A 23,893-nucleotide genomic window follows, 5' to 3' on the forward strand; every position below is an offset into this window, starting at 1 on the left:
AAGAAAGAAAACATAAAATAAGTGAAACCGGTAACAGCAATCCAACAACCAAACGGCCTTTCTCCAAACTTCTGACCCATCCAAGCAACTAGTGGAGGCCTGGGCTCGGTGCCCGCCAACCCCCTGCTGGTGTCAGCCGCGCGGGGCGGCTCTAGGCAGAGGCCCGCCCCCGGGTGTCCCCTCGAGCCCGGCGCTCCGGCCCCTCCCGGCCAGCGGAGCTGAGAGCCGGCGACCATGCTCCGCGTCCCGCGGGCCCCGCTGCTGCGCCTGCAGCTCGCCCTGCTGGTGGCCGCGGGGGCCGGGGCGCGAGTGAGCGCCCCGCGGAGCCTGGCGTGGGGCCCGGGGCTGCAGGCCGCCGCCGTCCTGCCCGTGCGCTACTTCTTCCTGCAGGCGGTGGACTCGGACGGCCGGAACCTCACTAGCTCGCCGCCAGGTCAGCAGCGCCCGTCGCCGTCCCCGCGCGTCCCCGTCCCCACACACGGCCACCTCCCCACTGTGGGCGTCGCCCTCCCTCCCCTCCCCGGGGGCTCCCTTCCCTCCGGCCTGACACCCACGGGGAGGGGGCGGGAGACGCCAGCTAGGTCCGTGGGGTGACTAACTCCAAGGGCCGGGCCACATGTCCCGCGCGTGGACTGATGTTGGCGTACATGGCGCCCGTGGTGTCCTATGGGACGCCGGGCTGCGGTCACGTGATGCGGATGGTCCTTCCTGACCTGCAGGGAGTGCCTTCCTCCCCGACTCTGCACCCACTCATCGCTTAGGCGCTCCTAGGCCTGCAGGGCTGGGCCTTCTTGCAAGCAGGGTTTCCCTTTTCTTCTTGCTTTTGACTGAATGCAGACCACAGGACTCAGTGAAACTAAGTAGAAACGGAGCTAGGGAGGATCTTGTCCTGGATCTCTGCAGGGGCCCCCCTCCCGCGTCTGACAGCTTCTCTCGACTTGTCCAGCTGGTTTCCAGTGGTTGCCAGTCAGGATTTGCTCATTTGTGTCTAAATTGAAGGCGATTCCTGTTTTGCAAGCAGAGAGACTGAATAATTCAGGGCCTGTCTACTCCACAGTGCAATGGGAACGTCATGTACTTGGAGATCACTGTGTATCTGATAATCCTGGAGTGAAAAGAGGGTGGTAATGTCTGCCTATCAGAAAACTTAGAGTCTACTGAGAAAATAGATGAGCAACTGACCTACCAGGGCACATCACAGTTACTACAATGGGATATGTGCAGCGTGGTGTGAACATGGGAAGACTTCGCGTAGGCCCAGGGAAGTCTGGGAAGCCTTCGAGAGTAGAGGTTTGGAGGCGGAGGGTTTTCTGGACAGGCTGGCAGACGTGCAAACGCAGGGAGTGTGAGGATCGAGTGTTCAGAACAGGAGCCTGTGGGGCGTGTTTCAGATTCAAACCGTGACGTAGTATCACTCCAAGTTTGTAATAAATAAATGAACCTGAACGTGCACTTCCGTGGTTATAGCAAGAGAGTACGGATTTTTTTCATAATTCCTGTTAGCATTCTTTTTCCCAGATAAAAATTTCTGCATAGATAATATCTTATTTATATTGATATGTGTGCTTGTTTATAAATGTCACTTGTGTGCAGGTGTGCACCACTTAGCATCCAGAAGAGGGCGCTGGATCGGCTGTCGCTGGATTTCCAGGCACTTGTGAAAGGCAACTGCTGGGACCGAAACATGTGTCCTCTGGGAGAGTAGGAAGTGCCCTTAACCACTGAGCCATCTCTCTAGCCCCAGTAGATCATGTTTTCGTAGTGAGAAAAAAACAAAACTCTTAATATGACTGCGCTGCCTGAGTGGCTCCTGGAGTATGTGTGTACTTGGCAGGAAGTCAGACATATTTGGAGGATTATGTCGTCCTAGGGCGTAACACTTTGGTCTTCTGGGACACTCACTAATGTAGGATCAGTGCTCTCCCTGTAACTACAGGGAGCTTTAATAAGCTTCCTAAACCGGTCATGGCCGGCGAGGTCCCCATCGCCAGAGATTCTCTTCCATTTAAGATGCTGTAGAGCTGTGAGTGCTCACAATCACTGATGTGTGAGCTTCGGTTACTTCTTGGAGCTGGGTCTCTCATCTGTACAGTGGGGGTAAGAAATGCCTACCTGACAAAGTCTTTTTTTTTTTTTTTTTTTTTATTTAAAATTTTTTTATTTATTTATTTTATTTTATTTTACAGTTCCATTCAATTCTACATATCAGCCACGGGTTCCCCTATTCTCCCCCCTCCCACCCCCTCCCCTTACCCCCAGCCCACCCCCCATTCCCACCTCCTCCAGGGCAAATCCTCCCCCGAGGACTGCGATCAACCTGGTAGACTCAGTCCAGGCAGGTCCAGTCCCTTCCTCCCAGACTGAGCCAAGTCTGACAAAGTCTTACAGGAAACAGGTAGAAATGCTTCAGAAAGCTAGGTGTGATGGTGAGGGCCTACCACCCAAGCACTTGGGAGACAGAGGCAGGAGGATTATGGGTTCTAGGCTAGCCTTGACTATGTAATGAGAACTTGATCTAAAAAAATAAATAAACAGATCTGAACACAAGAAGTAGCCCACAGTAGGAGCTAAGTGATTTTTTTTTTTAAATGCTTTTGGCTTCTTTGAAATTAAAGTGTTCGGAATCTCTGATGTAAGGGTTTGATACTTCCTGCCTCCTTTTGGGTCACTCTGCTCCCATCAGTCAGCTTTTCTTAAAGCAGTTGGAATTTATGAGGAAGAAAACTCAAGCTGATCTTGGGATCTGTTCCATTATAATAACCGTCAGGGCAAATGCAAACTCATATTCCTTCCAATGTAAGCAATTCAGATTTTTCCTCTTCCTTGTCTCCCTTGTACAGATTACACTTCCTTATTTCTATGTCAAACCCAACCAGTGTATTTTCCACTGACTCTCACATTAATTTTATGCTATCAATGATCCAGGCATGCAATGTTACTATAAAAATAACTAAGCACTTAAAATATGTCTTTTTAATAGTTTCATACTTTCCTTTGTTGGTTTTTGTTTTGCTTTGTTTTTTAAGCCAGGGTCTCACTATGTAGACCAGACTGGCCTTCAGCTAACAGAGATCCACCTGCCTCTGCCTCCTGAGTGTTGGATTAAAGGTGTGTATGCCACCCCAGCTTTTCAGTCTGCCGTAGCACGCATTATCTTTCTTTTTTCTTTTTAAAAAAGTTTGTACTTTATGTGTATGGGTGTTTTACCTGAATGTATGTATAACCACTGTGTGCGTACCTGCTGGTGTTGAAGGCCAGAAGAGGGTCTCAGAACCGCTGGAACTAGAGTTACCGCCAGTTGTGAGCCACTGTGTGGGTGCTGTGACTTGAACCTGGGTCCTCTAGAAGAAAAGCCAGTGCTTTCAACTGCTGAGCCATCTCTCCTGTCCCTCGGGTTGCCTTTCTGACGGCAAGCTAGAAGAAACAAACACATTTGAAAATTCAATTTAAAAACAGAAATTTTCACACTCTCTTGAGCTCAGGGAACTTTGTAGAAGAGGAAGTAGGAAGTGTGTAAAAGCCAGAGACAAAGTGATGGGCTTTGAAATGCAATCCTCTAGACCAGCGGTTCTCAACCTTCCTAAGGCTTCTACCCTTCAATACGGTTCCTCATGCTGTTCTGACCCCCAACCATGAAATTATTTTTGTTGCTGCTTCATAACTGTAATTTTGCTGCAGTTATTAGTCGGAATGTATATATCTGAGGTGCAGATGGTCTTCGGCAACCCCTGTGAAAGGTGACCCCCAAAGGGGTTGCAACCCACAGGTTGAAGACTGTCGCTCTAGACTCAGCCTTTGCAATCATGAACTCAACGCTGTGGGCCTATTGTACCAGGCCCACACAAGACTGGCCCTATCAACAGTCAGTCACAGAATGGGGAGGGTCTTAGGGAGCCCAGTCCCTCACTTCCAGACTCCTATTAGGTTCTGGGAGAGGGAGCATCCATCATCTTCAGTTGTGAGCCGGCTGCTGGGCCCACCAGGCTCCAAATCCGTAGTCACACAGACAACCCTGGTTAGACTCAGTGGGTCACAGAACAAAATGAATAGCCATGAATGTTGGAAAGAGATCTGTAGAAAAGGGGAAGGGTGGACAGGGTGGGAGGGGCACTGGAGAGGGCAGAGGGCAAGAGTGGTCAGGATGCATTATTGCGCCATGTGAAATCGTCAAAGAACAAATTTAATTTTAAAAAGGGGGGAGCATTTTCTGAGAAACGAGGGTTGCTAGATACTTTAAATGGCATTCAATAGCATGCGTATGTTTTACAGGGAGAAAGTTGAATTGCCAAAGGGCCATCAACTTTATAGAGTGTGAACTGTTAACTGCCTACCTAAGTCTAAATGGTATTCAGAAGAGAGAAGACCAAGTAGGCAAGACTGTCCCTTTCTTCAATGAATTGATTTTTCCATCCACTGTCGTTATGGAATAGATAATGACTCCCATGTTAAGTCAGATCCTTGGCTTATGGGTGAGTCAGGATAGTTGGTGGCCTCAAGGATCTTCTAGGCTGAAATGAACGTGGTTTACCATGAACACTGCAGGGCAAAGGAACGTCTGTATGAGAGGCATGGTAATCAGGAAACGGTCGTGTTCTTCTTTATTTCTTTTGCCTGCAGGTCAAACACAATTCAAAGTGGTGGTAAAATCCCTTTCACCCAGAGAGTCGGTCCGAATTTATGCCCCTAAGCCTTTGGACAGAAATGATGGAACATTTTTGGTGAGATACAGGATGCATGAGACTGCCCACGAAGGCCTCAGGGTAGAGGTCCTTTATGGTGGTGAGCACGTGGCTCAGTCTCCCTATATTTTGAAAGGTAAGTGTTATTAGTCACCTGAACCTAGACTTATGTGGGGTGCATGCTTTTCAGAACTGCTTGGTGATGACCCTGCAGTCAAGTTCAACAGAGTAAGCATTTATATGTACTCTTCGAAGTTCAAATTTTATATCATTTTTTAGCATTAAAAAAAAAAAGTTACCCTTTTCTGGGTTTGGAGAGCACTGGTTCCTCTTGCAGAGGATCTGGGTTCAGTTCCCAGAACCCACACGGTAGCTCACAATCATCTGTAACTGAAGCACAATCCTAATTAGTCTTATTAAATAAAAACCTGGAGTCAGATATTAGGGTGAAAGTTGAAAGATCAGAGAAGCAGAGCAGCAGCCACTAGAGACTTCTTACCTCTAAGAATCCTCAGACTGAATGGGGCCGAGATCCTGTCTCTACCCGCCTTACATTACTGTCTCCACCTCCCTAGTGCTGGGATTAAAGGTGTGCACCACCACCACCACCACCACCACCACCACCCGGCTCTGTAGATGTAACCAATCGTCTTTTTAAAATAAGAAACACAGAGCCAATGTAAAAGAGAAAGCCGAGAGGTCAGAGCTCAGAGATAAAATCTTACCTCCTGCAGTGCTCCTAGCTTCCCCGAGAGAGAGAGCTACTTCCTGTTTGTCTGTGTTTAAATAGTCTTTCTGTTCTGCCTTCTCATTGGTTCTAAACCCAACCACATGACTGCCTCATCACTGCCTGTAAGTACCGCCCTCCAGGTCTTAAAGGCGTATGTCTCCAATACTGGCTGTATCCCTGAACACAGAGAAATCTACCTAGCTCTTCTAACCATCACGCTCTTGCTATGGCTCTAATAGCTCTGACCCCATGGCAACTTTATTTATTAACATAAAATTAAAATAACATTTCAGTACAAATAAAATATCACCATACGGCTCTGTTTCTCTTTTAGACTTGTTCAATCACGCTGTAGCCCAGAGTGGCCTTGAACTCCTGATCTTCCTGCTTCCTCCTCCCAAATACTGGGATTAAAGGTGTTTGCTACCACTGCCTGGCCTCTATAGTTAACTAGTGGCTAGCTCCACCCTCTGATCTCCAGGCAAGCTTTATTTTTCAGAACACAAACAAAATATCACACAACATGTAACTCCAGTTCCAGGGGATCCAACGTCTTCTGACTTCTGTGGGTACCAGACATGCATGTAGTGCATATACATACATGTAGACAAAACACACACCTAAAATAAAGCTTTTAAAAAATACTTTCCTGTTTCCTTTTGTGTAGTTCCTATTGCTGTTCCTTTAAATGTTTCGCCTTTTTTCCTGAAATGCCAAGTTGCCCTTAATCCCCTGCAGTGTGTTTTCTTATCTCTTGATGCCATTTTTAATTTTCCTGAGCTTCATCCCTGGGATGTGGCAGAGTTAACTGGACATAATTTAATCCCTTCAAGTTGAGTATTCGCAGTTTGCCAGATGAAATTGAGCCACATTTAATCTAGGGCTAATTATTCTCAAGGACGGAGCCATGCACTCCCCAAGTCCCAAGAATGAAAAGGCTTTGCAGCCTGGCTGGTCCAGGCCCTTTCCCCAGCCTCACTGCCCTCCAGTGTTCTGGGTGGTTCTTCCCTGTATTGGATGGTTTCACCTCCCAGATGCCCTGATCGTAGGCTGGGGTGTTTGCCCACTCACAAAGCCCTGCATGTTTCTAGGCTTTCCCAGGTTCAGTTCTCACCCTTCTCAGACTCTGTCTCCCAGGCTCAGCTGCCCTATTCATCCTGTGCCCTATTCATCCTGTGCTCTCAGACCTTCCTCAGCAAGGTGAGACTGCTCAGCTCACCCACGCCCTCTTCCTGTGCTGCTTAAGCAGCCATGTGACCCCTGAGGCTTGCCTTGCTGGTGTCCACATCCCAGACTCACTGTCCTTCAATGCCTCATGTCCATAGTCTGTAAGCACATAAGTTAGGCCAGGTTTCCTTCACCAGTTTCACAAGAGAGAATAAGTCAGTGCTTCTTATTGGTCTTGGTCTGAAGTAGAAATCCTAAAAAAAAAAAAAAGATATAATCCCAGCACCACGGAGGTAGAAGCAGGAGGATCAGGAGTTAAGGCTAACCTGGGCTACAGGAGACTGTTTCCAAAGATCATAAATAAATCCTCAAGAAAACTTAATTTTATATTAAATATGGATTTGTCCTGAAATTATATCAGATTTATATGACACTGACAAACCCTTTGGGTTACTCTGTCTTTCTCTGAGCTGTGTTGACCAAGGCAGTGTTAGAGGCGTTGAGGGAAAGGGCCTCCATTTCCTCAAGAACTCACTGTTTCCACATTTGAATATCTGAAAATCAGGAAGCTCTCCTTTTGCTGCTAACATGAAGTGGTTGTAAATTAATTACTTATACCTCACTAGAAGCAAAGTGACTGGAGTATGTTTGTTTGGGAGGAAGCATGCGCTGTATGCTAAGTCTGTCTAAGGTGCCTCCAAAGCGGACAGGAGTGGGATGTGCTATTCATGAGTCTAAGGTAGTTTTACCTCTGTCCGTAGTTTTCAGATTTGCCAAGGTGTCATCCAGTGCTCAAACCTCTCTGTTAACTCAGGGTGGCATTGTGTGTGTATGTGTATCACCTCCCCAGGACCCGTGTATCACGAGTACTGTGACTGCCCAGAAGAGGATCCTCAGGCCTGGCAGAAAATTCTGTCTTGTCCAGCCACGGAACCACAGATCGAACAAGATTTTACTTCCTTCCCCAGCATCAATCTCCAGCAGATGCTGAAGGAAGTCCCCAAAAGATTTGGGGACGAGCGGGGTGCTGTTGTTCATTACACAATTATCAATAACCACATCCACCGGAGATCTTTGGGGAAATACACAGACTTCAAAATGTTCTCAGATGAAATTTTGCTGTCCCTGGCAAGAAAGGTATGAAAATGAACAATTTCCAAAAATGGTATCATTAATTCTTTTGTTGCAACAGTTACATACTTAGAACTATAAAGACCAGTGAGAGTGGATTTCAGGGCTCAGAAATGTGTCATGGAGTGTGCTTTTGTAGATGGCTCTTTCCTGTAAGATTCAAATTAACGTGGGCTTGGTGACTCTTGCCTGTTATCCCCGCACTCAGGCTCATGAGACTTCAGTATAAGCTAGGATAAGAGAGCGAGGCTCTGAATGCCAGGACACAACATAGGTCTCGTTCCATAGTCTAAGGTTCCGGTAAGTTTAGTCATGACCTTAATGTGGGGTGTAGAGATCTGGGCAGCTGTATAGGCAATAGGTTCAAGTTGAGGGAGGGTGGAGTCAGAAAGCCTAGGAAGGAAACTTCCAAGCAAGAGGTCCTCAACAGAGAGTGTCAGTCGTGGATGTGGAAACAGGAGGAGGAGGACTCTAGGGGCGAAGTTGGAAGAGGGCATGGTGACGGAGGGCAAAGGCTTGGGTCTGACTGCAGACTGTTGCTTAGGCAGCTGGTGCGGCTGCACAAAGCCACCCGTTCACACTTCTCCATATACGCCCACTTCAGTGACATCCCATTTTAAATGCTACCTCTGGAGAAAGGTAGCCGGCTCCCAGTTAAGTGAGTTTGCTATGTACTACCCTCGCCCGGAGGTTCTCTTCTCCTTACCCACTGTTTTCCATGGTCATCTCTATCAGAAGTACTTAAGAGGACCCAGCTGGGGAGATGGCTGGGTCGGTAAAGTGCATGCTGGGCCAACATTAGGACCTGAGTCTACTGCCCAGAGCCTGTGTGAAAAAGACCAGCCGTGATAGCATGTGCTTCTAATCCAGGCTGAGGAAGCAGAGAGAGGTGGAGCCCTAAGGTAGGCTCAGAGACCGGCCAGCTTAACTGCCTTGGGAAGGTCCAGGCCAGTGAGAAACCATATCTAAAACAAAACAAAACAAAAGAAGAAGAAAAAGCCAACAAAAACACAAACAAAAAAGTAACGTAGATGGCTCTGGAGGAAAAACACCACAGACTGATCCCTGTCCTCCATACATCTACACACATAGCCAAGAGACTGGGGCAGTGTGTACCTTCCGGCACTAATGTTTGTGGGTTTTTGGTTTGGTTTGGTTTGGTTTGGGTTTTTGTTTGTTTCTTTGGTTTTTGTTTTTGTTTTTGTAGGTCACCCTCCCAGATTTAGAATTTTATATTAACCTTGGAGATTGGCCCTTGGAGCATCGGAAAGTCAATGACACTCCCAGCCCTATACCTATCATTTCCTGGTGCGGCTCCTTGGATTCAAGAGACATTATCCTTCCGACATATGATGTCACCCATTCCACACTTGAAGCGATGAGGGGTGTCACAAATGATCTCCTCTCTGTTCAGGGAAATACAGGTGAGCTAAGGTTAATTCTCCAGGGAAAACGCTTAAGGGTAAAAATGATGGAGGGAATGTTAACTCAGAAAGAGTAGATGTATACGCTTAATCTTTCTTACTTCCTAACCAAGAAGAACGCTGATCTAGCATGTGCAGGGGCCCCAGCTCCGTTCCCAGCACAGCAAAGAGGGAGGAAAGCACCCTTAGGCCAAAAGAGAATGTTTAGGACTCTAATTTGAAAATGAAATGTACTTAGTTTGGGGAAATAACCCCCAAGCCTATATTCATGGAGTCTCTCCTTTGGGTTTAGTCATTGGTAAACATCTTTTCATGTCTGCATTTGGTTATACTTATATGAAATTTTAAATCAAAACATTAAAGATATGTAAATAATTGTATATTTGGTAAACTTGTCTCTTAGTTCTGACCCCAGTGCTTTTTATGGATGAAATGAGGGCACATTCTGAAAAACGTAAGAGGGTTGTGATCATGGTGTGATTCGGGCATTATGAACCCATCCTCCAGTACTTTGTGAGGAATTCTCTTATTTCATTTTTATGCACTCCTGAGCCTTTCAGATTGGAATCTTTTCTCTCTTTTTATGATTCCTTCCTTCCATTTATGATACAATACCTCTTTTGGCAACTCATTGAGCTGCAAAAAACTTGGCTTTGTCCTTTCCAGCCTCTATTTGTCTTTATTGTTATTGGGGGACAAGACCAGAGATTTGTGAAAATTGTCTGAAGTATCATGAAGAGAAAAGATAAATGAAAATCAGATGGGGACCATAGGTAATAAAAGTTGGCCTGCTTTCAGTTTGATACCAGTGAATTCCTCAGTATACTGAGAAGGTTTAACCCCTCTGATTTCTGTGTCTTAGATGTCCCCAGACACTGATGGGCATTATTATTTAGAATAATAAGAGGTCTTTCGGTGGTGGTGGTGCACGCCTTTAATCCCAGCACTCGGGAGGCAGAGGCAGGCGGATCTCTGTGAGTTCGAGGCCAGCCTGGTCTACAAAGCGAGTTCCAGGAAAGGCGCAAAGCTACATAGAGAAACCCTGTCTCGAAAAAACAAAAAACAAAACAAAACAAACAAACAAAAAAGAGGTCTTGTCAGAGATTGAAATTAACTTTTCTAAAACATTTCCCCTTTTAAAAAGAGAAGACAGGGCTAGAGAGATGGCTCAGAGGTTAAGAGCACTGGCTCCTCTTTCAGAGGACCCAGGTTCAATTCCCAGCACCCATATGGCAGCTCACAACTGTCTCTACCTCCAATTCCACGGGATCTGACACCTTCACACCAATGCACATTAATAAATTATAAAAAAAAAAAAGAACTAATTTTTTTAAAAAAGAGAAGATATAAATAGAGAGAGAGAGCTGGGCATGGTGTCTCATGCCTGTAATCCTAGCACTTGGAAGCCTGAGGCAGGAAGAGTGTCCTTAGTTAGAGATCCATCTGGGTACATAGCAAGTAGCAGGGATATTATAGCGAGATCCTCTCTCAAACTCCCCATATACCTATGTGAATGTAGTGAGCTTAACAGCATCAAAGAAAAATATTTTCCCTCTATTCAAAATTATGAGCAGCTAAACTGGAGAGATGGTCAAGTGGTTAAGAGCACTCACTGCTCTTCCAGAGGACCCAGGTTCAATTCCCTGCACCCACTTGGTGCACAACAATCTGTAACTCCAGTCCCAGGAGATCTGGCTCCCTCCTCTGGCCTCTGTGGGCACTTCATGCACACAGTGCACAGACATACACGGAATATATACACATAACATAAAAATCAAGGGAGAAATATGAACTAAAAATCTGTTGGGGTTGCTTAGTTAGACAATTTTCTGCTGACCTCTTATAAGAACAAAAGCCTAACTCGTGTGTGATTATGAAACATGAAAAATTGAAGAAGCTATGGCCTTGGGAGGGGGACAAATCACAGAGCCTCTGCTTGCCTTGAGCTTGGTCTGATACTGTGAGGGCTGCTTCCTACTGTTGAACACAGTGACCAGCCCTTGTGACCTGTTGTTGGGAGGTAAACAGGAGAGGCTGGCGCAAACAGACAGACAGACAGCCTCTGAAAGCATCTCTGGCAAACTGAGGCTCAGTCCCAGGTATTTTGGAAACAGCATCTATACTACAAAATGAGTTTGTGATGAGTATCAACATTTTAAATGACAATGGTGAATTAAAGGTCATTGTACTGTCTTATGATTTCAGATTCTTAATCATCATTTTTTATGGCCTCAAACTTCTAGGGCCTTCCTGGATCAATAAAACAGAGAAAGCTTTCTTCCGAGGTAGAGATAGCCGGGAAGAGAGGCTGCAGTTGGTACAGCTGTCCAAAGAAAATCCACAGCTGCTAGATGCAGGAATTACAGGATATTTCTTTTTCCAAGAGAAAGAAAAAGAGCTTGGAAAAGCCAAGTTGATGGGTTTCTTTGATTTCTTTAAGGTATGAGTCTTCCTATGGCTATGGAGTGATAAACTGTGTTCAACGTCTGTGAAACAGGCCGTTCAAGCAGGTCGCCTCCTTTGGGAGCTGACTTCACTGTTACACTTTCCTGTGTGACCAAGGGAACCGCTGAACTCTTGACGGTTCTCTCTCTGTTCATTTTGTTTACGGAATAACCTAGAACTGTATTTAATGCTTAATGTAGGAGCTAACACGAAGTGTGTATGTGTTTACTGTGGCTTTCCCCTTTGGTTTAATAAGCTGCAAAGATAAGTGTCTTTTATGTAAAGTGACCTCAAGTATCTGTGGTAAATAAAAAGAGTATTCATTTTAAAATATGGAAAATAGGAGGCGGAGCGAGAGTTTGAGTCCTGCCTGTGGCCCCTCCTCTCTTAGTGGCTCTGGTGACCTGTGATGCCTGCCATGTTCTTTTACTTTCTTTTTGCATTGATTTTTGTATGCGTGTGTGTTTGTATATGCATGTATATGTGTGATGTGTGTGTGTGTGTGCATATACATACATGTGTGTGCCTCTCACTCCTTTAGAGTGTTTTCATGAAACCCACACCTAACTGGCTAGAAACACATGGCACTGATTTTTTAATAAAATGTTTTTTTAAAGAAATTATTAAGAGGTTAGAGTGTAGCCCAGTGCAGAGGGCTTCTATTACATGTGAGAGGCAGAGGTTTGATCCCCAGCACTGAGAAGGAAAGGGAGGAGGGAGGGAGGGAGGGAGGAAGGAAGGGAGTCACCGGAGTTGGGAATGGATCACCTTCATCTCGGGGGCTTTGTAAAAAGAACAGTGAATTTGCTTTCAGCATGTAGGTTTATAAATTTCTCTGGATACCAGTTTTCTCACTTGTAAAAAACAAAAACAAAAACAAAAACTTGCTTTATATTATAATTAAATTGGATTTCATGCCTTTGATAAATGCTTTTGAAATGGAAATCAGAACTTATTAATCCAATATGTGTCAAGGAAGTGACTACTTCTCCAGGTTTCTGTCAACTATTTTTTATTACACTTATTTATCTGTGTGTGTGTGTGTGTGTGTGTGTGTGTGTGTGTGTGTGTGTGTGATGACAACTTACCAGAGTTAGTTCCCTTCCTCTACCAGGTGGGTCCTAGGAATTGAACTTGGGTCATCTGGTTTGGCAGCACGCTCCTCTATCCACTGAGTCATCCTACCTACAGTTTACAAGCTGGAAAGATGTAAACTCAATTTTACATCAACTTAGTTTACCAGCCTGTAAACTGTAAAATAGAGACAGCGCCTTTCTGTTTTGTGGGTTTAGTATAAGGACTAGATGAAACTGTGTGTGTGTGTGTGTGTGTGTGTGTGTGTGTGTGTGTGTGTGTGTGTGTGTGTATGTGTAATTAATGTCACTTTTCAGAATATTAAAATTGAGAACTTTGACAATAGTTTTAGGACGTGCTTTGATTACAGAAGTCTGGACTCTCTGCTTCAGAGATGTAATTGAAACAGGCACTTGTTCTTATGTCCTAACAGTCCTAAGGGAGCTGTTACAGGCTGTTTATAATTTTTATACAAAGAGAATGAACAATAAATGAAATGCAAACACAAACATAGGAAAGTGGAAAATCATCTCTCTGTATTTAATTTTAAAGTACTGATGAGGAACAGAAGTAAAGCAAATGGCTTTATGAGGTTTTTTGCTTTTAATCTTCTAGTTCAAGTACCAGGTGAATGTGGATGGAACGGTGGCTGCCTACAGGTATCCATATCTCATGCTGGGGGACAGCCTGGTTCTGAAGCAGGATTCGCCATATTATGAACATTTCTATGTGGCACTAAGGCCTTGGAAACACTACATTCCCATTAAAAGAAACCTCAGTGATCTACTAGAGAAGGTGAAATGGGCCAAGGTATGTTCCATGCAATTTTCCTTTTCTTAGGTAATATCAAAGGTATTGATATGGGGGACCTGTGTTCTATCAGGACCTAATGTATCACAATGAAATAAAATAAAAGGAAGTGTGATTTTCTTTAAAAAAAAAAAAAAAGTGTTCCCTCTAATAGCTAAAGAATAGATATCAGGGGTCATCAGAGAGATGGCTGAGTGGATAAGAACACTTGCTGTTCTTCTAAGGACCCTGGTTTCCAGCACCCACATTGGCCTATAACTCCGACTCCAGGGAATCAGGCTGCTTCTGGTTTCTGCGGTCACTGCACCTGTGTACACAAATCCACATATAGATAAACCCAGGCACACAGATAAAAGAGAAAGAAAGGGCCGGGTGGTGGTGGCACACGCCTTTAATCCCAGCACTCAGGAGGCAGAGGCAGGCGGATCTCTGTGAGTTCGAGGCCAGCCTAGGCCACAGAGTGAATTCCAGGAAAGGCGCAAAGCTACACAGAGAAACACTGTCTCAAAAACCAAAAAAGAAAAAGAAAGGACACCAGAATTATTTTGTATACCCTCTGCCAACATTGTTGAAATTGAGATTTGAAGTCTAGTGTTTATGTAATATAGATTTTTCTAAATGATTCACTATTTGCACTTAGATATGCAAAACAAGAACACACAATACAAATTACAGATCAAAAAGGCCAGAGTTGGAAGGCTTTATATATTATTAAGAGAATATTCCAGGAAAATCTGGTATTCTTCTTTTTCTCATATAGGAAAAAAATCCGCAAGTCCTTACCCAACGCAAGCTACATAGCATCCTAAGAGCAAGTTCCCCATAAAACAGGAATTCCTTTTTTTAAGGAATAATATTAAAAATTATTATGGTTTATTATGAAACTATAAATATTTATCCTTCTATTATAATATCTAATATAAAACAAAAAATTTCCATTTTTTTAAGTTTTGAGAAATAATATTTGGTTATGGGAATCAGAATCGTTGTTCTGGCTTTTCCTAAGATCCACAATTGCCAGCAAACAGCTTTTTCTGTCAGCAGTGTGCAGAAAATGAAGCGTTTCCCATGACTGTAATAAGGAGCATCGGTTATTCCTGGCAGTACAGCCCGTGAGTACTAGTGAGTGAACAACTCTTTTGTTACAACAGCATTATAGCCTTTTGTGGCTACCGCTTTGTAACAGAGCATTGTCTCTGCATATTTGAATGAAGCTTTATGAAAAACACATTTTTTATTATTTTTAATTTTACACATGTGTCAGTGTAGAGGTCTGTACACTTGAGTGAAGACGCCCTCAAAGGCCAGAGGCCTCAGATCTCCTGCAGCTGGAGTTGACAACCACCAAGGTGGGTGCTAGGAAAAGAACTGGGGTCCTCTGCAAGAGCAGTATACACACTTAACTGCAGAGCCATCTCCCCAACGCTGAAACTTTTAGAGTGCGTTTTAACATGAAAATTGATCCATTCTGTTCTTAGGCAGAGGGCATCATCGCTGGGGCAGCAGGTGATGGACCCCAGGCTTTCTCCCTGGGGAGGCAGGTGATGGACCCCAGGCTTTCTCCCTGGATAGCTAGGAAAGCACCAGAAGAGGCTAGTGAGGCCGTAGGGTCAGGTCCACACACGTTGGATCGTTTCCCTTCAACAGACATTAGTGAACTGCCCGCCTGGCCTCCTTTGTGTTACAGCCCATTGCAGTCCCCTACCCGTGATGTTGACTCTCGCCTCGCCTGTCTCTCTCGCACTTGCACGTAGCTTTCTTTGTGGGCTACAGCCTCAATTTTCATTCTTTCCTTCTAGGAAAATGATGAAGAAGCAAAGAAGATTGCCAAAGAAGGCCAGTTAACTGCGAGGGACCTGCTCCAGCCGCCCAAACTTTTCTGTTACTATTACAGAGTGCTACAGGTCAGTTCAGAAGTGTCCAATCTGATGGGTCAGGGCTCCTTAGACCACGTGCGTGACTCGGACACTTTGTACCATGCTTCCCGAGGGGATCAGGGGCAGCTTGTGGAAAGAATTTGGGTTCAGCTGAGACTCTCTGGAGCCTCCACACTTAATCTTTGTTCTTGGAGCCCATGGAAGTAGATTAATTGGAGGCTCCTCCCACCTTGTCAGTGTGCGCCCCCTGGTGGTTGATTCTTAGAGAAACGTCCTTCCTTGTCTGTGGGTGGAATAAAGCAAGCCATATCCTACCCTCACCCCCACATGCCGGTCTTGCCATCCTTAGATGGGTTCCATCCTGTCTGCTTGTAGCAATAACGCCTGCGCTACCACCACCCGTTCATCATGTCTGAGCGAGGGGCTGTGGATCGAAAAACAGAGACAGACAGGGGGTCACTCGCCTCAGCAGAATGCCGAATGCTGTTTATTGAAAGAGAGAAGAAACATTAAATACAGGCTTACAGCACAATGGGAGAACCCCAGAGGGCAGAAGTTCGCTCCTGATGTTTACAATCTTGCATCTAAGCTGTTAACGCCCAATATTCAGGATCCACAGACAAGGAACTTCCCTTAAGCATTCAGGAGGGTGGAAACCGCCAGGGAATTATCATAGGGAGGACATCTGGTCAAGGTCGGCAAGCAGGCAACGGCTTACTCAATATGGGAGGAGACCAGGGCCCTACATCTACTAATCTAGTTTTAATATTTTTTATTTTAATTACATTTTATTTATTTATTTCGTGAGCTCAGGGAGGCGGGGGTAGAGGTCAGAGGACAATTTACGGGGTTGGTTCCTTCCTTCCACCACGTAGGTCCCAGGGATTGAACTAGGGTTTTAAGGCTGAGTAGCAGGCACCTTTGCCCACTCAGCCATCTTACCAGCCCTAGCTTTAATTTTAATGGTAGGAGCTTCTACCTCTAACGTGTTAATTAGGCTCCCTTAGTTACATCACTATTTTGTTGGCATTCGCCCAATACTAGGAATATATAACCAAGTGGACACAGAATGAACAGAGTGGGAGACTCGGTTCATAGGGATATTCCTGACCAGAGTAAAAGAACATTGCACCCGTCTCTTGGCGTGGTTATAACTCCAGCCCTCCAGGAAGGATGGAAGTGGCCATCTATGCACTCTGTCTGGAAATGCTCATCTTACTGTTATGAAAATTCAACAAGATAATTATTCATTAGAATGGAGGATAAGTGCTGACTCTGTTTGTTTCCAGAAGGGGCATCTGGCTTGGCATCTCTTTTCCAGAGGTGTCCCGTTTACACCGGTGTAGATTAGGGCTCCATGCCCGACTGTGAGATGTTTCACCAGCATTTATAGTAAATAAAGCTAAAATGTAATTGTGAGGTTAGAATAGGCCAGACCTTTGGTTTGGGTCTGAAGCATCATGATTGAAGGTGGAGATGTGGAAGCAGGAACTAAACCTTGCACTCTTCCAAACATATTTCAGAAATACGCTGAGCGCCAGGCCAGCAAGCCCATGATACGTGATGGAATGGAACTTGTTCCCCAGCCGGATGATGGCACATCCGTTTGCCAGTGCCACAGGAAGAGGCCTGAGAGGGAAGAGCTTTAAGGAGACCTGGCTTCACACTCCTTTGTATGCTGGCTGCATCTTAAGACTTGTGAAAGATGCCAAGCTGTGAAGAAACAGGGGATCCTGGCCTGGTGCCTCAGGCTCATACCTCTAATCCCAGCACTCTGGAGGTGGAAGCAAGAGGATTTCTTTAGTGCAAAGCCTGCTTAAGATAAGTGGTGATTTCTTGGCCAGCCCAGACTACCCAGTTGGATCTTATCAAATAGCCAAAACAGCTGGGCAGTGGTGGCTCACACCTTTAGTCCCAGCACTCGGGAAGCAGAGGCAGGCGGATCTCTGTGAGTTCAAGGCCAACTTGGCCTACAGAATGAGTTCCAGGACAGCCAGAACTGTTTCACAGAGAAACAAAACAAAACAAACAAAAAGCCAAAGCGAAAAAGAAATGCAGAGAGATGCTAAGCATGTAATCCCACGCTCATGAGGCTAAGGCAAAAAGATCGTGAATTTCAGTGTTACCTGATACCTTTGGGTATTCATTTTATTCCGGGTGAAAGCTGCCCATTTGAGCATCATGGTAGATGAAAGGACTTACGCATCCCCTGGGAATCTGTGGGTGTCACATTTACTGGTTTGTTTCTATCTTTTGTTCACTTGCTTTTACATCCAGTGGTGGAGGGAAAGTGTTTGGGGAGGTTTTAGTTCTCCTCCCCGGGTAGTTTCTCCTCTCGCAAGCTGCTCCGGATGCACAGTAACAGCAGCTCTGCTGTCTCCTCCTCCTGCTGGAAGCTCTGGTGAGGTTAACTAAGGAGGAGGCTGCTGTTTAAGGTACCATGGAGATGGTGGAGGAACACACTGCACCGTTTAAGTCTTTCCAGCTAAGTTTTTGCCAGAGCTTAAGACAGAATCAAGGGGGAAACTGTACCCTACCCTGGTGAGTCACAATCTGTTTGGGTTGTACACCTATTAAAGACAGCATAGCTATTAATGTAGATGGCGGCTCCCGTGGCTATCTTTATCCTCTATATACTAGGAATATAAGAAATTACAGTTGTCAACAAGAGATAGTTATTCTTTTTGTCCTTCCGAAAGAGTCCTCGAAAACTGCTATGCCAGCTTCAGGAAGCCTCAGCATCCCGGGATTCTCTAATAAGCCAAGGAGAGAGGCAGCTACTCATCCCTGGATCCACAGCCAGATGGAAAGAGCCTCCTCTTTCACTGGGTTGCACCGTTAAGATAAAGGCTTTTGGCATTTGCCTCCGAGGGTCGAGATCTAAGTCTCATACCATAAATTCACGTCTAATTCCTCAGAGCTCCATCAATCCAAGATGCAGTTCATGACAGAATGCAATCTAAAACAAGAGCTCCCCTAGTAATAGTGCTCCCCGAGCTGGGGCATTCGTTTGGTCCTATCTGTTCTCCCGAGGACCACTAAGAACACGGGAATTTGTAATTGTAACTAGGCCACAGGAATGTATCATCAAGCCAATTACCCCATCACCCATTTAAAGCCTACCCATGTAGTATGAACTAAAGGACAAGCCGTCCTGAGGCCACACCCTGGTGCATCTGAGACTATCTTCTGTTGTACATGGAGGATAGGGCTTTATCGAAATGGCTTATGGAAAGAGAGACTGCCTCCTGTTTCTACCTCTGTAACCCCAGGTCCAGAAAGCAAATGGTGGTTTGGTGTAGACACATTGAGTCTTTAGATTGATGCTGTCTGGTGACGGACCGTCCTAACAGTTCAAAGCGACTTGAGACAGATGGGCGGTTTCTATGGACTTGTCAGGGCCTCCCGAGCCTCATTTTGGAGCACTGCACTGGAGACAGAGTCTTCAACGTGAACCTGCAGGGAACATTTCTCATCCAAACTGTAACGAGTCTGTCAAGAAATCTAGATAATCCTCCATCTCCCCAGCTTGACCACAGCCTTTGAAATGAGTCTTACGCGGCTTTTTGGTTTATTAGCTTGAATATATCTTAGTGAAAGAAACTGGATTTTAAACCCTGATTCTTTCCCTTCACCTATTACCCACAATATCCATGAGCCGCTTTTAATCCTGAAATTTTTGTTAAAGTGTATCTGGCTTCAGAAGCCATGGATTGAGAGAGAGTGAAGGAGACTGCCTGGGGAGGGGCTGGAGGGAGATTTGAATTTCAACAAAAGTATTTTTAAGCTGACCTTTGAAAAGAGAGGGATGTAAGGGTGTAAAGATACAGCTGTGTTCATTTGAATAAACTGTCAACCAAGCGTGTGGCTTCAAACACTCTCAGTGGCCGTCACTGGTCAGTAGTGAATGCTGATGAGCGGAGGAATTGAGGAGACAAGCACACACCACTGACGAGAACAAAGAGTTCTAACCATGCCGGACTGAGAGCTTCCCACGATGTGTCCAGGAAGGACCAAAGGTAGAAGACACAGAATGTGAAAACCTTTTGCCAAAGACAAAAAGAAAATGGTTGAGTGTGCGGGACAAACTGCCAGTGTTGGGGGAGGTTTGGAGGGAAGGGAAATGCTGCTTTATACCTTTTTATAATATTTAAATTGTTTTTTAACTATGGATATAAGTCAAGTTGTACAATAAAAATGTCAACCTGGTAAAAGAGGAAATCCACAGAGGATATAAGAAGGAAAAGAAAATGATATTAGTGTTTTCCATGATGCCATATTAAAAACTATGTCTAGAATTTTGTCACGTGGTTTTATTATATACTCTTTTTTAAATAAAGCAAATTTTCTTAATAAAAATTGGAAGTCATGTGCTTTGTTTTAAGAAAGATTATCACCACCCTGGTGTGTCTATGACACTCTAACCTGATTTTTTTTTATTTTTTAAAAGATTTTATTTATTTTTGGTGTAGGAGTTTTTGCTTGCCTGTATGTTAATACCCCCACACACACACCACATGCATGCCTGGTGCCCACAGAGCCCAGAAAAGAGCATTGGAATCCCCCAGAACTGGAGTCACAGATGCTTATAAGCTGACACGTGGGTGCTGGGAACTGAACCCGGGTCCTCTATAAGAGCAGCCAGTGCTCCTAACCCCTGAGCCATCTCTGAAGGCCCTGCTCTGACTTCCATCTCTGTTACATCCTCATGAGTAACTGAACTAAAACTGCTGTGATGGCCCTTCTCTCTGAATCCTATTCTTCAGAAATAGAAAAAAAAAATTAGGCTTCACACCACTTTTAAAAAAAACAACAACTCGTTTTTCAAGTTAACATACAAAGTAACAGGTTTCATTATGGTGTTGTCTTACGTAAGTGTCATTACACTCTTCTAATCCTCCGACCCCTTCTGCGTCCTCCCTTGCGCCTTCCTGACCCCTCCTACACCAGCCATTAGGAAACAAGAAAGCATCCCCACAGACTCGCCCACAGGCCAATCTGATGGAGGCGTTTTCCGGGTAGAGGTTCCCCTTTTGCAGATGGCCCTGGCTTGTTGACGAAGAGCTAAGCAGCGTAGTCTCCATAGGCTCGGCGGGTATTTGAACACTTGGTCCCCAGTTGGTGGCGCTGTCTGTGGAGGTTATGGAGGCTTCAGGACCGTGGTTATCAACCTTCCTAATTCTGTGACCCTTTAATACAGTTCTTTACGTTGTGGTGACCTCCAACTATAAAAGGTATTATTGTTGCTACTGCGTAACTAATTTTGCTACGTTTTGAACTGCAATGTAAATATCTGATGTGCAGGATGGTCTTAGGGACAGCTGTGAGAGTCATTCGGATCCTTTCCAAGGATTCACCTTTATTGTAGACTACTAGGTGGCAAGAGGGACCAAACTTGGGAGAAAACGAACTCCCTGGAGAATTGTGAAAGCTGTTTTCCCACCATACGTCACGTCATCTGCTCAGTTGTCATGTCGCTACGAGTCTCGAGAGCCCCCGGCCACTGCATGCTTTACTGCCTATGGACAGGTGACCCCAAAACCTTCCACGGACAACTGCTTGTCCACTGTGCCAGGACTTCAGACTTCAGCATTTGGGGGTAAGTCACCAAAGAGTCCACTGTTTGAACTAGTTTGGAGGGACATAGAGACTTACAAAAGGAGTAATATGATAAACATTCTGTTTTTACTCCTACAGTGGAATTTCTGTCACCCATGGATTTGGACGCCTGCTCTGGGCCCAGAGAGACCGATGAGCATAGAGACTGATGGTCGTCAGTACCTGATTTTGAACTTGCCACGAAAGTCCCTGCAGCCAAGTAGCAGGCACATGAGCTGTAACAGCTGACTGGCTGGCCAGGCTGTAAATAATTAAGTCGGTTTTGAGGCTCCATTTCTGTTCTTGTAAGTGCTAATGGGCAGATCGCAGGTTGTAGTTCCCAGAACACCCTTCAGCCTGGCCAATTCCTGACTCCTGAGTAGTTTTGTTGGGTAAACCCTGCTGACTTTATTGTTCTAGGAAATTTAAGCAATTCTGGCCTAGTCATCGGGATCTGAAGAGGAGGTGTTGTGCCCAGATCGTAACCCCCAGAGAGACCACCAAGGACGAGCATACCAGAATGCAAAAGCAAGGTTTATCTGTTACAAGTCATGACAGGGAACTCAACTCAAGCCATCTCAAGTGAGGCAGAGAAGAGTTACTCTTTCTTGGGGAAGTTAGTTTTTATAGGCAAAACCCATAAAATTTCTTAGAGGGGAGGGGGTTAGTACGGGTCCATCCTTGATTGGTCCAGTTTTTCCCGGACCTGGACTTTATCTTATTCTAGCTTATCTGTTTGCCCTGTCAGGAGTTTTACAACTCCGGGGTCTGGTCATGTTATCTCTGGAGAGGAGCATCTCCATCTCGTGGTTAATTGGTTACCATCAGACATCCTCTGTTCTTTTGTTCCTGGGGCTGGCGCCATCATTTCTGGGGACTTGAAACTGGCCTGGGTCTATTGTTGAAGGCCCCCTTTTTGAGACAATAGAGTGAGGGTCTTGTTGTGCCTAGATTGTGTCCCCAAAGCCGCCACTGGAGACTTTAGGTACAGAATGCAAAAGTAAGGTGTTTTCTAAGTTTACAAGCCTCCAGGGAGGCTCTTCCAAATCTCTCACTCACAGCAGGGAGGTTGGAAGGAGCGCTCCCCTTTCTTTGTGAGGCTAGTTCTTAAAGGCACAGACCATATAATTTATTTTAACCTGCCTCCCTTTTTAGTCTTTTGGTCGAATATCCTGACTTTTCCAAAGTCCCTGTAGCAGATACAGCCACCTGGGGGAAAGGGGTCTAAGTTCTTATCTACACTTAGGAATCCTGGTTTAAGCTTCTCTTTGTCTGTAGGGGATAGAGTGGGGGTTTTTACTGAGGTATCACAGAGGTACACTGGTCCCTAGGAGCGTTAGGTAAGTTCTCCACCAGGCCCACAGCGCCCAGTTTCCTGAGTCTGGGCATGATGAGAAAGTTAGGATGCTAGTTTCTTAGATTTGTGTTTTGAGTATCTGAGTTTGACTGTTTGCTTTTTCCGTGGGAGAGCTGGAGAGGGGGTGGGGTCCATGGCTTTCTAGACAAACATCCTACGACTGATTTTGAGACATGTTTTTAAAAATCAGGACTCTGAATGATCTAGTCCCAGCCGCAGCCCCCCACCCACCACCCACCCCCCGCCGACCCCTTGCCTAAAAACAACCCAGCCTGCAGGGGCAGAGCTCCTGGAGTCTCCACCCAGGCCGCCAGGCACCTTTGAAGAACCATGTTCTGGGCTGCCAAAGCCACCCAAGCCATCCGTCTCCTGTAGCCGATCTCAACAGGGGCAACAGCAGATGCTTCGCTCCAAGTCCTTCAGCTTGTAGGCGGGCTCAGGTGAAGGGGACTAGTGCAGCCTGTTAGGAGACCCTGTGCCCGGAGGAGCGGCTGATGGCAGACAAGCTTATTTTCCACCACTCTTGCTGGGAAGTCCTCTATTTTTACTTAAATCCTGTGCCACGCTAAAAAAGCTCAGCTTTGGAAATAGCATTAGACTGCGGCCTCGTGTCACATGCAGGCAATCTCTCTGAGTTCCTTTCCTAAGTCCTTTGCCTCTACAGCACGGAGAACGGAAGACAGGGGCCTTCTATCAGAGCAAACCACAACCGTCAAGGTTGGGGGCGGGGCCTAAGAAGAAGCTTGAGAGGGGAGGAGCTATTGTCATTTCCCACTGCGTCGTTACCAAGGAAACAAGCGGAGAGCTTGGCCACGGAGATTGGCAAGTCATGGGATGTGTCCCCTCCCCAGCTCCTTTCTTCCCTGGCGTCTGGTGTGAACTTGGCCCGTTGCGGGACCCTGAACACCCACACCCTTAGTGAGCTCCAATACATCCCTCTCCCGGCGCAGTTGCTCTGGTCAGATGGAAAAGCTTTCTTCTAGCTCACCAATCCCTTCGGCCGCCTCTCCTTAATCCGGGGGCTGTAGCCTTGAAGATATTGCTAACCCACTTTTCACCTCTGGATTCCTCCCCACACTCTGCAGTCCTTGGCTTTAAGTGTTCTCCCTAAAATATTTAGAGATGGAGAGAGCATTCTAAAGGACTGCGAATAAGGTTACTGTTGGCTTCTGTCTTGACCCTCAGTATAAAGGTCTAAAGGTAAAGAGAAAAGGCAAAATCATGACAAGTTTCTTGCGAAAGTAAAATTTAGAGGATGGGAATGCGGGTTCTGTGTCGAAGCTACACACAGCAAGGGTACTGATCTGAGATTGGCTTGCTGTCCTACCTCTGAATCACATGACAAGGGGTTGGTTTGCTATCCTTACATAGGAATCGGCAGTGAGCACGTGGGTGTAGTAAAGTCGTGACTTGAGCAACGGTCTACACATACTCCTTGTGTCTTAGAAGTGGTATTTTCACATGATTAGTTTGAAGCCTTCGTGCCCTTATTCAAAGAATTTTGCGGGTTTTTTTTTACCCTCCCTTGCGCCTTTAATTTCTCCATCTCTAACAATATTTTCACGTTTTAGCGCCTCATATTTAAGAAAAGTCCTATCGAA

The 23,893-nt window shown here is 45.5% G+C and overlaps 2 protein-coding genes across 3 annotated transcripts in view; both read left to right on the forward strand.

The window, feature by feature from the left end:
- The first annotated feature begins 203 nt into the window (after positions 1 to 203).
- On the forward strand, positions 204 to 19,696 carry Poglut3 (protein O-glucosyltransferase 3). Of its 2 annotated transcripts, none has more exons than XM_006972319.4 (8): positions 204 to 433; positions 4,618 to 4,815; positions 7,427 to 7,713; positions 8,915 to 9,131; positions 11,375 to 11,571; positions 13,266 to 13,460; positions 15,260 to 15,364; positions 16,861 to 19,696. In XM_006972319.4, exons 1-8 carry the CDS (start codon positions 235 to 237, stop codon positions 16,984 to 16,986), a joined length of 1,524 nt encoding a protein of 507 aa, XP_006972381.2. In that variant the 5' UTR covers positions 204 to 234; the 3' UTR covers positions 16,987 to 19,696. The 2 variants fall into 2 exon arrangements, with proteins under 2 accessions (XP_006972381.2, XP_076432394.1); XM_076576279.1 differs by lacking the exon at positions 204 to 433 and adding an exon at positions 4,451 to 4,469.
- A 3,257-nt stretch (positions 19,697 to 22,953) lies between these two features.
- The window catches only part of C7H11orf65 (chromosome 7 C11orf65 homolog), a 28,233-nt gene continuing 27,293 nt past the window's right edge, over positions 22,954 to 23,893 (forward strand). The window contains exon 1 of the mRNA XM_076576280.1: positions 22,954 to 23,123. Coding sequence (XP_076432395.1) covers positions 23,122 to 23,123 — 2 coding nt within the window. The 5' untranslated portion in view covers positions 22,954 to 23,121. The remainder of the gene's footprint in view (positions 23,124 to 23,893) is intronic.

Source organism: Peromyscus maniculatus, chromosome 7 (assembly GCF_049852395.1).
Source record: "Peromyscus maniculatus bairdii isolate BWxNUB_F1_BW_parent chromosome 7, HU_Pman_BW_mat_3.1, whole genome shotgun sequence".
NCBI lineage: Eukaryota > Metazoa > Chordata > Mammalia > Rodentia > Cricetidae > Peromyscus > Peromyscus maniculatus.